This window comes from Biomphalaria glabrata, chromosome 7 (assembly GCF_947242115.1).
Source record: "Biomphalaria glabrata chromosome 7, xgBioGlab47.1, whole genome shotgun sequence".
NCBI classification, from domain to species: domain Eukaryota; kingdom Metazoa; phylum Mollusca; class Gastropoda; family Planorbidae; genus Biomphalaria; species Biomphalaria glabrata.
The window spans coordinates 18,792,556-18,805,656 of NC_074717.1; the positions used below are offsets into that span (position 1 = coordinate 18,792,556).

Sequence of the window (13,101 nt, forward strand, 5' to 3'; positions counted from 1 at the left end):
GTACCACATTCAGACCATTTTGAGCTTTAGTACAAATAATGTAAATGTGAATTGTTTTTTATCAGTGATAGTTAACCAGGGTGTCATGTGGCCTGCACAACAGCCTCTATCATCATCAATTAATGTCAGGTGCCCATGTGAGTTGCGTGAACTCATAAGTTTCTTACAAATTCCAAAAATAAAAATCCCAGGCTTCACAGAGATTCCTCATTTAGGAATCCAAGAACTTTACTGCTTAGATACCATGTCCAATGTAACTAATACAGATGTTTTATGTAATTAATTTTATTAAGGCAACATTTACTTTATTTTGATTTAATCTGCACTCATGACCATTGTGCTCTGCTAATATCTTGTAGTCATGGTGACTAAGAAGGTACAAGACCTAAGAGTATACAGGCATGACATGGCCTAAATTGTGCCGATGTGTCAAAAAACTCAAACTCTTAAGAGTATATATTATATTTAATTTTTACATCAATGAAATATGTTTATCTAAAAACTATTGACAGTGACTGAAAACAAGTCTGATTTATAATCTATTTTTACACAAATTTGTTTAAAGCACACACCAAAATTTGTGAAAAAGTCTTCACAAAACTATTGACATGACTCTAACTAGATAGAATACAACAGATGTGTTCATCCAGGATGTGCAAGAAGTAACTAAAACAGTTCAACAACAAATTGTTCACAGACATTTCATTCAAAGACAATTCATTCACCAACAACTGGTGAATGAAATGTTGGATGAAAGAATTGTTGTGAATGAATTGACGGTGAGCAAAATGTGTGAAAGATTTGTCCTATTACTGTCTATAACAATGATCCCAGATAGCTAAACACTATTTGTCTATGTTTCAGTGGAAGGTTAGTAAGTATATCTCTATTTAAAAATTCAGAAATGAAACTATCTAGGTTTGAAGCAAACTAGAACCTGCAATACTGTTAGACAATACCTGAAACAATATGTCCGTTACAAAATATTTTATTAGAATAAATGATACAAAACTGGGAACAATAAGTAGGTCAGAGAGGGTCCATTAACAGTGAGAAAATTAGTCCTGATTCTATTAAACTATCAACTCATTTCTTTTTGATTGATTGAAACATTCTTCTAACAGGCTTACTATATCAATGCCCACTAAATCTATTTAGCTTCTATATGTTGTCAATTAAGCATAGCAAGTAGAATAATAGTTAAACCCTGATCAGTCTAGACAAAGTGTCTAAAAATACATGTACACAAAGCATGCTAGCATTGAACTTTGAATTAATCTAAAGTAAAATAAAAACAAATTTATCCATTAGTATTTGTCCTCCATTGACCAGCAAGAATGCAATTGTACAACCTACACTCCTAATTGACACTAAAACTTTTAGATCAATAAAAATAAACTAAATTTAAATATAAAATCAATGTTATAACAATGAAAGCAATTTAAGCAACATCATTTTCACAAAAAAATATTTTTTTTTTACATTTATCATGAGCAAACAATTTATTCTGTTCAAACTATAAATAAATATGTATAAACACATTTTCTTAAATGACAACTTTGATAAATAATAGCAAAGCATGTGTTATTTTCAAAGTGAAGGAGCACAAATTAATTTCATATTCAAAATAAGTTGAGAAAATGTTGAAAAAAAAAAACAACAACACAATTTCTTCAGTTTAATATCTGTTTTACACATATCAAATTGTTTATTCTTTTATAAAGGTTTATCTCAGTACATTATAAACTATTTTTAGATCCTCATTTTAAAGTTGAGTCAGTTTATTATTTGAACTAACAAACATTTTAAATTTACTATATTCATTGAAGTAATGGAGCTGATACTTGAATCAGTAAGAGCTTTCTCTTGTACTCGAAAGACCTTTTCAACTTTTGTTTTCACTAACACAAACACATTAAATGAAACCTGAAAGCAAGTTATGAAATATAAGTAACAGTAAATGATAAATACAACTAATTTTTTTCATCTTTGACAAAATCTATTTCTGCCACAGCTGCCACATTGCATATTTGTCGACAGTAAAAGACAGCAATGATTTCCTTAACTCCAGGTCGTCTAGCAGTCAATGTTATAGTTTCTCTCACTTCCTCCCCTGGCTCCACTGGATGTCTGTAAAATGATTATACAATAATTAGAAACAGAAGTTATGTCTTATACTATAATTAGAAACAGAAGTTATGTCTTATACTATAATTAGAAACAGAAGTTATGTCTTATACAATAATTAGAAACAGAAGTTATGTCTTATACAGTAATTAGAAACAGAAGTTATGTCTTATACAGTAATTAGAAACAGAAGTTATGTCTTATACTATAATTAGAAACAGAAGTTATGTCTATAGAGCACTGTCCTTCCCCTCGAGATAAAGATTATAAACAACAAGGAATAGGAGATGTTGAATAATAGTGTTTCCATAATATTTGACCCACAGACTAAACAGTTAAGTCCTAAACTTACTTCAGTTTTATACCAGTGGCTCGTACTAGTCCAGGGCCATCCACTGATATAGTTCCATTAGTTAGAGGGACAGACAAAGTGTTGGTCACTCTTACTACTACTGTAAAGTTCTGACCAGTTACTGCTCTACCTTCAGTCTTAAAAAAAAAAAGAAAGAGAAGTTGAAAATCTCAGTAATAAAACAACAAAGTCAACATTTAGCAACAAGACTTTGCCAGGAACACAACCAAACTTAAGATTGTTACACAAATTCTCATAATTAGTTCAAATGATAAAAGATTTTTTTTTAAATTTAATTATTAATTGCAAAGGTTTAGAGAAGCATGAACATATATATATATATATATATATATATATATATATATATATATATATATATATATATAAATAAATATCCATAAATCAAATTTATTAATAGCAAAAAAAAAACATAAAAAAATACTTTAAAACAACAATAACAAAGCTTATATTAAGTGTAAATGTATTAATTAGTCTGGATCAGTCATGTAATTATATGTATGATGGTAGAAGGGGGTATCTTGTTGAATGTTTACATAAACTTTTTTTTTTAAATGCATAAAAAAATTTTCACTCAGGGCTCAAGCCATCGTACACACTGGTGACTAGGCAATGAGATATTGGTCTAAACTGTCCATAGGTTGTGACGTTGCAGGTTAATGTTCAGGCCTTATGGTCTCAGCTCAAGAGTCTTCAAGGGGACTAATTCATCTCCCACCACATCTGTCAAGTACAATTTCTTTCCCTTGCTCAAGATAGCAAACAAAATTATTAATTACAAATAGTTAATTAATTAATTGGTTAATTTTTGTTTTATATTGATTCTTGTGTTGTCAGGTAAAAGAAATAATTGTGCAAAATTTAAGCTTAATCGAGATAGGGTGTGGGAGAAATAACGTATAGAAGGCTTTTACCATACAGACAGAGTGAGCTTTGTAAAAACATAACACTCTTTTGTATGTTAAGTCTTACCTTAATATCTAAGTGTGGTCTATCTAGTGTGTACGTCTGCACGGTAGCATATCTTTGGCCAGTTTCTCTGACTTTGGCCATGACATATGATGTCACATGACTATCTGTTGGTTTCTGTTCAATAAAATCTGCACATTTGATTTCTAGAACTGTGGTAGTGTCTATAGGTAAAAAAAAATCTTTATTTAGACAAAATCTTATAACATACGTACAGTCTAAAGACTTTTGAACATATGTTAAATGTGAAATAAACTACTATTTGAAAATAAAGGAATAAAGTAGACAATTAAAATTTGGTTAGGATAGGAAAATAAAAAAACAACATTGTTAGTAACTACAGTAACATTTATTAGGATTTGACCATTTTTCCATTTTATTGGTTTAAATTTTATTATTTCATTGGTTTGAAAATCTTTCCATTTCATTTTATTCGTTTGAAAATCTTTCCATTTCATTAGTTTGACAATCTTTTCATTTCATTTGTTTGACAATCTTTACATTTCATTTGTTTGACAATCTTTTCATTTCATTTGTTTGACAATCTTTACATTTCATTGATTTCACCATCTTTCCATTTAATTTGATAGACTTTCTTTCTATTTAATCCTATTGATTTCACCATCTTTCCATTTTATTTCATTGGTTTGAAAATCTTTCCATTTCATTAGTTTGACAATCTTTTCATTTCATTTGTTTGACAATCTTTACATTTCATTGATTTCACCATCTTTACATTTCATTTCATAGACTTATCTTTCTATTTAACCCTATTGATTTCACCATCTTTCCATTTTATTTCATTGAAGTCTAAACATTGACCAAATGTGAAAAGTCCCCCCCCACCCCCCCCCCCCAAAAAAAAAAGAATGCAACATCAAGCATTCTGATAGTTCATCAGATTCATTAGTTCTAATTATATTGTTTAATCTCTCTTTATCATTGAGCAATCCTAGGCCTTGGATTAAAGTCACCACAAAATCAACTTGCTGGTTAACTTAGAAATACACAAGAACTTACTACTGTGTTCTCTCTATGATACTTTTCATAAGATACATTCATGCTTTTATCTATTACAGTGATATTGTTTAAATATGCACAGCAGAGAAATGCCAGATCTAGGTCTAAACTCTACAGTAACTATGTATATTCAAACCTTCTAAAGGTTTTATTTCAGAGACTGAGCTGAATCAAACATTTCACACAACAAACAAGTCACTTCTAAACCTAAATATTGCTGAGCACTAATTATTTAGTTTGAAATGACATCAAAAAGCTTTCAGAAAGGTGGAAAATTAAGAATAAGGCATCATATCATTACACAAATATCAAGACCAAGTAACTCTTCTATGAAGAAACAAAAACTTTGAGGAAGTTTGAAAAGTTTCTCTCACCTGTTTTTGGCTCTATCACTAGAGATGTCACAACTTTCTTGACTTCTGTTGCTGTGACACCAGTATAAAATGTAGACAACGCTGCCATATACACATCAACAATTCGTCCTTCTGTACCAGAATTTTTTGCCCGTAAAATAGCTCTGATATCTCCACCTTTTTCTGGACCACCTTCCAGAGTAAAAATAACATCTTCTCTTGCTACCCTTTTCAAAACTGGAGCTTTTCTGTAACATAGTTTGCCAGCTTTTTCTAAAACTTGAGCTTCTTCTTTACTTCCTGGTAAAGAAATATTCATTGATATGTTTTATAAATATGAATTAAAATACTATTAAACACTTACAAATTATTCTCATAATGATTAAAATCAGGTAGTTCTATGAAGTTGAAAAATAAAATAAAAATTTTTTTTTTATCATCTTGCCATTTTCTAGGCCAATTTTTTTGGGCACTTCTTTTGCTAACTGAAGCTGAACAAAAAAGAAAAAGACTTCACCATACCTTCTAAATACTTATATTTGTAGGTCAAGTCATCTCTGGAAATGGTGCCCACACATTTGGTGCTGATGGCACCCCCAACGCTACGCCCTCCCATGAATGGCTCCATATTTCCATCAGCATCTACTTGCCAGTGGACACGACCACCATGAAGTTCAGCAAAAAGATACTTTGTTTCAAATCCAAGATAGAGATCTCCTTTAAGAATTGCCATAACAGGGGAAGGTCCACATGTCACTACTCCTACAGAGAAAAAAAAATACAATTAAATTAAATGCATCATATCAAGACAAGCAAGAAATGGAAAAACAAAAGGACAGACATAACATTAAAGAATGGAGAAAGGACTTATCGAATGGACAGACAAACTAAAGGACAGACAGTCTCATATCAAAACTCCAAAGACTGAAGAGAATGAAAAGACTAAAAGGAATCTTATCTTCTTATCTTATATAATACAGACGTTACTTCAAAAAAAGAAGATGATTACGGTCCAAAGCATCATGCATTCAGTCATGCATATTAACCAATGACTTAAATTCTGTCAAGTCAATGGTTTTCCTGGCAAGCTCAGGCAACCCATTCCATGCTCTTATAGCGCTAGGGAAGAAGGAGCATTTGTACAAATTTGTCCTAGCATATGGGACGAGGAATGTGCCATTATCTTTGAGTCTTTCTGAGTATTTTATTAAATTTTGTTTTTGTATTTGAAGATTATGGTTCAGTGTTTTATGTATAATTGCTACTTTTTGAGTCTTCTGTCCTGAAGGTTTTCTAAATTTAGTGATTTTACTAAAGATGTTACTCTAATCAAATGTGAATATTCCTTTGTTATGAATCTCACTGCTTTATTTTGTGTCTGTTCCAGTTTCTTAATGTTTTCATGAGTTGAGGATGCATATTCTATTATTGGCCTAACCAAGGTTAAATAACATTTTAGTTTTATGTTCTTATTTGATTTATATAAATTTCTTTTAATAAACCCTAATGCTTTGTTTGATTTTTTGATAGTTTCATCAATATGAGGATTCCATTTATCATAGTGAATTGGTTTACAGAGAAATACATTTTTTAAAGCGAGCATTCGTTTTGGTTATTGACACAATTACATTGTTCATTGTATATAATAATAAAAAGCTACAATAGTAATTAAATAATAATAACAAGTATAATATAAAAACTACTTTTATAAAAACAAAGCTTATATTAAGTGTTATTGTGTCAATTATTTTGACTCAATCATGTAATTAATTTCCTAGAATAACACTAATAAATGTGTGCAATCGGACATATTTTTACCAATTGTTTTTGTTTAGCTCAATGCGCTATGGTCCAATCAGTTGTGTGGACCAGTTGTGGGAAAAGGGGTGGGGGGAAGGAGGGGATATATGGAAGAAAATTTCCTTGCTGGCTTTTCAAAAGCATTTTTAAAAAAAAGTTGCTGGACTTGAACTCAAACGGAAGGGCTCAAGCCTCCTTGATGAAAGGCTGACACAATAGCAGTCATGAATTGATACTGTGACCTCATTCTACTTCTTTCTAGAAAAGGTTAGGTCAAAAGCGATTCACAGGAGTAAGCATATTTTAATTATAATTAACCAATCAGAGAAAGAGGTCAGGAAAAAAGTCGCAAACATCTGTTTCTAGAAGGTTATAACTAAGAGAAATATTTGGAACAAAAAATTTCTAGGATTCTAGAAAAGACAATTTAAAAAGGTATAAATTGGGGGAAAGTGAGTAAGTCAAGGTCCTTAAACTGTTGTAGTTCCTAGACTTGTTAAGGGTCCATAAGTTGTAACGAATCTTTGAGTATTTTATATCTTTAAAGTCAATTCTTTGTGAAAGTAAAGTTTAAGTTAAGAAGATAGAAAAGCTCAGTTGTTTAGTTTTATCAATAGATTGAAGTGCTATTATAATATGTTGTGGATTTATTATTTGGTTTAGTAAAAATATGTCATGTAGTGCTGTATTGTGAATTATTGAATTAATGTCTTGAAGGAGTTCATTAACAGAAAGAAAAAACAGAATATAGAAGTTTCTTCAGTGTATTTTAGTCATTTTATATTTCCATGGCAAGTGATGCTGTTTATGCCATTATATATACACAAAGGAAAATTAAGCACTATTTTGTAAACACAATCAGAAGTATAAAGTTGTCATAATTAGTCAAAAAAGGGTAATCATCATACTAGCCACATAGCTAGACTAGTGCTTATGAAAAAAAGGTTTTATAGTTATCTGTTGTAAGTTTCAAATTTTTAGGCGACAATATAATTCTCTACACAAGGCTTATCTCCCTTTAGCTAGTCTCTATATAAAACAGAATTAATTAATTATGATTATGGTAGATTTGTTAATGGATTCATGTATTGTTAGGGACAATGAATGAATATGCAAAGTTTCAACTTGATTTGAGAATAGGAAGTACAAGTAATAATGTGTACACACAATTTGTACCAGACAGACAGAGACAGATAGGAGCTTAGCAAAAATATAGGTGAGTTAGGAGGTGAAAATGAACCAGCTCTGAGCTACATATTTCAGCACATCTATCTCACACACAGCCATTTTCTTCTGAGGTGGTCAATTTAAACTCTTCCCCCTCCCAACCCCTGTTGCACCACAGATAAATTAAATATTTGATTAACACACATCAAAACAAATAGTCCAACCTTCACTACAATCCATTGGTGTTGGATCCAAAGCCTGCCATCCTCCATAGCCCTCAGGAAGGTCAAATCTAGAAAGCCAAGCTTCATTCCAAACATGAAAATTCCTATCAGGGATAAAAAGTAAGTAAGAAGAAAACAAATGAAAGAAAGAAGCATGGTTTTAGTGTATTAAAAAATGTCTTGAATTTTAAATCAAATAATTTCAATGTTATTGTATGCAGGGAATTGATGACAGTGGTGAAGCTACTGACCAGATGGCATCATCCATGTCTGTTTTTGGCCTCAGATCTTGGGACCAGTGGGTATTAACAGCACCACTGTAGTCACTGTCATGAACTGCTCTGTAGCATGTCACACAACGGGATGGGATTCCAAGAGCTCTCAACACTGGTGACACAAGATTAAAACACAGTTTTGAGATTTACAACACCTTTTGAAAGAAACCATGCTTTTCCTATGCACATTAGTTATGTCTAGCACTGTCAATATTAAGCAAGACTTACAAACTTTAAATTGTCTAATTGAGAATTTGTGTATTGTGAAAAACAGAAAAGGAATGTGACCAACTTACATGTTGTAGTGACTGCAGCCATTGTCCAGCACTGACCATACTTGACACCTTTTCTCTTCTTGAGGAATTCTTCAAGGATGGAAGGACTTCCTGTCCAGGCAAAGGGTGCCACTGCATCATCATATTTACCTGACCAACTGGCTTGGATGACTCCACCATTACTTTCAGTATAGTTGATCTGAGGAAAACGTAGAGAATATTAATGATAGACTAAGCAAGCATTAACTTATTAGTCATAAAATATACAAACTTAATAGAGCAACAATTTTAGGACCAGGAGAAGCTCATTGGCAGAAAGAAAGTCTGTGGTGCACCTGGAAATTTTGAACATAAATGATTGATTCATGACTAATGCTACAGAAAAAAAGTCTAAACATTTACTAAAGTTTTACATCTTAAATTAAATTAATCGATTTTAGAAAAAAATTGGAATCAAATTACAAAGAGAAAGGTTATTTATAAAAATGTGCCAATGTCCTAGAGATATTTCAAGTTAATAATTATAGACTTAAGCTCTATGAGAGTTTAAAAAACAAAACAATGGCTTACTGCTCTGCATATAGTTCTGGTAACCAGGGCTGGGTTACCTCTAGCTCTGTCTGCTAACTCTGAGCGGTCAAGTATAGAAATAGCAGCAATAAGGCACACATATTCAAACTGTAATATAATGGGATCTAATTAAAATGTGACTACTACTTAATTACATTTAATAACAGTACATTAACGTAGGTATGCTCTAAAGATACCAAAGGTCAGGCAGGGAATATAAACCCAATGTCTCAGTGATGTATACTGCATAATATATAAACAATAAAAACAAACCAAGATACAGACATTTTACAGACATTTTACAAAGAAAATTAGATGAATTACAGAAATGGGAATCGAATTGGAGCATTTCTTTCCACCAAGAAAAATGCCAATTATTAAGACTAAAAAAAAAATAAAAATAAATAAATAAAAAGTAGCCTACTTATTTATTCATGGTAAACCAGTCACACAGACTAAAAACTCAAAAATATCTAGGTGTAATAATAAATGAAAAGTTATCACGGAATCCCATATTGATGAAATTATTAAAAAATCAATCAAAACATTTGGGTTCATTAAAAGATTTTAAGAAGTTATAGATCTAGAGGAATTATAATTTTGCATGACTGATTAAACACTCTAAAAACATGTTATGCATTTAAAATTTATAAACTATAAATATAATAAGACATGAATTGAACATTATAGGCTTGAGGATGGACTTCTAATGAAATGGTCATAAACCACAAGAATAATAAAGACTCTACACCCTACAAAACTTGTGCCCAAACTTTCAACCTTTTTCATCTAGTAGTCATTTAAGATCTACATTTTCAACACCCAAACATGCACTGAAAAACAAAACAACAAAACCCAAGTGCTAAGTAACACAGAACCGCAGTTATGCACTCTGGGTAAATTTTAAGTGGCCAGATAGCATCACATCAAGGGAAAATTATTTTGGGTTAATTCTTTGTATTATAGACCAAAATAGACTAGATCCATTTGAAATTTTGTGCACACCTGGCCATAGTTCCATGGCCTGACAAAATATTTCTCCACAGCACCAAGCCATATCCTGCCAGTCTCATTGAGGACAAACTCAGTTCGTTCAGGCTCACCAGGCAGGTACACTGTATCACCTGGAGATCAAAGAAACAGGGAGCTTTGAGATTTTGGTGAGGAAATAAAACTGGCTTATTTCCTAAAGCCTATTGAACAGGGGAATTAAAAAAAAAACAACTAAAAAATACAAGAAAATGTCCAAGACATGCAAACAAAAGAAAAATTAAACTGCATCCCATTTTTTTTGGCCATAATTTACAGTTGCACTATTTCTGTGTTATTCTTACTCTCATATCATTTCTGAAATGAAAATTAGTTCCACAGTATGTTGCCTTAATTAGTTCATTTCTGTGTTACATATATATATAATTTGTTTACTTCTTGCATTCATGTCATTTCCTAGATCTATCCAATTTTTCATTCCATGACCAGATCTTACTTGTGTCTCATCTCTTCCCTAAAGGTTCTTACATGTGTCTCATCTATTCCCTAAGGGTTCTTACATGGGTCTCATCTCTTACCTAAAGGTTCTTACATGTGTCTCATCTCTAGGGTTCTTGCATGTGTCTCATCTCTTTCCCAAAAAAACATTTTCTTAATGAGTATAATTTCTTACCTGAGTGCCATGGGTTGAAGATCAAGAAAATATCATCAGGATGTTTGTGCCTCCATTTCTCAGCGTCCTCCCCAGCGCGGTGTATGGTGTCTATGAATAACTCATATCTACCGACAATAGCATCACTGTCAGAACTGACCCGCAGTGACACAGACCTGAGACACAAAACAGCCACATAAGTCACAATGTACACATTAGTACTAGTCAGTTTCATGCATGTTATAAGATGATCCCTCATCAAGGAACAAGCCTACTTATTCCAGATTGTTAATAATGAGGTCTAATCAATTTCTTGCAGGGCGTCTTTGTCAACATCTATAAACATGACATCTGCCTAGTGTTTTGTGTCTAAATTGTACAACTTTTAAATTGCAGAATCTCCATTCAAAGTTACTTGTCTTAAGGTAATGACATTAAGAGGCCCAATGGATGGCAGCCTAATTTCCCACACTACTTGTTTGCACTTGAATTTAAACGTTTTCTCTATAATTAATTCTTTCTCAAGTCCTCAAGTTTATATAAAAAATCTTAGAATACTAAGTCTACTTTATTCTTGCAGACAAAAGCAAATTAAACATTCATAATTTATCTTGTTGAAAACCTATTTTGTTATGAGATAATTAATTTGATCAGTGGCGTAGCTAGGGTGGGGTATAAATTTGAAAATCCCTCCAGGGCCTCCACTGGTTAATCTCTAAGCTCTAAGTCACTTTTGCTGTCAAGTCTCTGTGTCTCACACTCACAGTCTCTGTTTATTTCTTGCAATCTCATTTTTCTCTTTGATTCTAATGGGGATTTTCACGGTAACATTTTGATTCTAAACAATGTCAAGGACACTATATTAACATTCTCTCTGCCAACTAAATTATGTAAATTAGTTTGGGCTGTAAGAGAAAGTGCTTAGACATTTAATTGTAGACTAGACTAAATCTACTTGACAATACTCAGTACTGCAAAGTCACTGTATCTCGTATACTTTCTACATTACCCAGCTAATCAACCCTTCCTGTTTTCTCTACACCGAATGCTCCAAGCTGTAAGTTATTTCTAATTATCTGCTATAGATAAAAAAAAATATCTCCAAATCTTGTTTTTCTCTCTCTCCAATGTGATAGATCTACTTACTTGTCTTTGGCACTGACAATTTGAAATCCCCAGACACCATCCTGAACTTTGTCGACCTGGTTGACAGCTACAACACTTCCGCGACTCTGGGTGGGTCTGCTTCCTAATAAAGGGGAGGGGTCAAGATCATTACCTATGTGCATATAATTCAGTAAATTAAGTTACAAGAACAATTCATGGTGGTAGAAGTACAATACATGGTGATAGAAGTACACTGAAGGTCGCAGTGATCTTGGTGTTTGATTGAAAGTGTCAGTGCGGAGTGTCACAATGAACCACTTATTTATTTCTGGCTTGAATGCCAGTGTGAACACGAAGACACTGAAATTCCTCGATTGTAACAGACGCATTAATTCGAAGACAATGAATACTTTGAACTATAGTTTCTTAATATATAATGATTCTATTGCTAATTACTTTTGTTTCTTTGTTTGGTAAAATGTTTTACATGTTTCGGATGTTCCTTCAGAGTTGAAGATAATTTACTTCCTAGTCCAAACCTCCCGCAGGACGACGGGGGATGGGAGCGGGCAGGGTTTGAACCCGGGACCATCGATACAAAAATACGAACGCCAGTCCAGCGCGCAAGCCGCACCATCAGGCAGCCATCCTTTATATAAACCCATTGCAAAGACATACACATCTTTACATTCTTCTTTCTTAATTTCGACGCTATTTGTTTCTAGTTTTAGAACAATTAAAATAAAACACTCGTGACCTATTTGTTTAAGAGACTCACTGAATGAGTCGATTGTTTTCTGCAATGCCAATGGGAAGAATAGAGTCGTAGAAATGAATGATAAGTAGTCGAGGCTTAGCCCGCACTTGTTAATATAAAACACACACACACGTCGTGGGTAAAGTGCTTGTAGAAGTGACAGGTGCAGGCCTAGATGGAGTACTAAAGAAAGTACATACACTGACATACAGTACATTTCAAGGACAAGAACCTGTTATGTTTATTTTAGGTTTAGGACGTTTATTAGAAGATTACATCCTAGACCGGGGGGGGGGGGCAGGCGGTGGGCAAGGTTCGAACTATGGGCAATCGGGACCGGAGTCCAGAGCGCATACCACACGACCAGGGCGAAATATCTTGTTTCAATTGAAACTTAAAGATCTAAACTGCTGGCTAGAATAGCTAAGACAAGATTTACGAGATT

The 13,101-nt window shown here is 32.8% G+C and overlaps 1 protein-coding gene across 4 annotated transcripts in view; it reads right to left on the minus strand.

Moving 5' to 3' along the window:
* Positions 1-446: 446 nt before the first annotated feature.
* Positions 447-13,101, minus strand: part of LOC106052955 (protein-glutamine gamma-glutamyltransferase K-like) — an 83,488-nt gene continuing 70,833 nt past the window's right edge. For all 4 annotated transcript variants that reach the window (XM_056035141.1, XM_056035140.1, XM_056035139.1 and 1 more), the window contains 12 exons: positions 11,939-12,041; positions 10,814-10,968; positions 10,156-10,274; positions 9,151-9,258; positions 8,602-8,779; positions 8,282-8,417; positions 8,031-8,134; positions 5,362-5,601; positions 4,861-5,139; positions 3,470-3,630; positions 2,480-2,616; positions 447-2,130 (listed from right to left, as the gene is read on the minus strand). In XM_056035141.1, the coding sequence (XP_055891116.1) occupies positions 1,974-2,130; positions 2,480-2,616; positions 3,470-3,630; positions 4,861-5,139; positions 5,362-5,601; positions 8,031-8,134; positions 8,282-8,417; positions 8,602-8,779; positions 9,151-9,258; positions 10,156-10,274; positions 10,814-10,968; positions 11,939-12,041 (1,877 nt within the window). In that variant the 3' untranslated portion in view covers positions 447-1,973. The remainder of the gene's footprint in view (positions 2,131-2,479; positions 2,617-3,469; positions 3,631-4,860; positions 5,140-5,361; positions 5,602-8,030; positions 8,135-8,281; positions 8,418-8,601; positions 8,780-9,150; positions 9,259-10,155; positions 10,275-10,813; positions 10,969-11,938; positions 12,042-13,101) is intronic.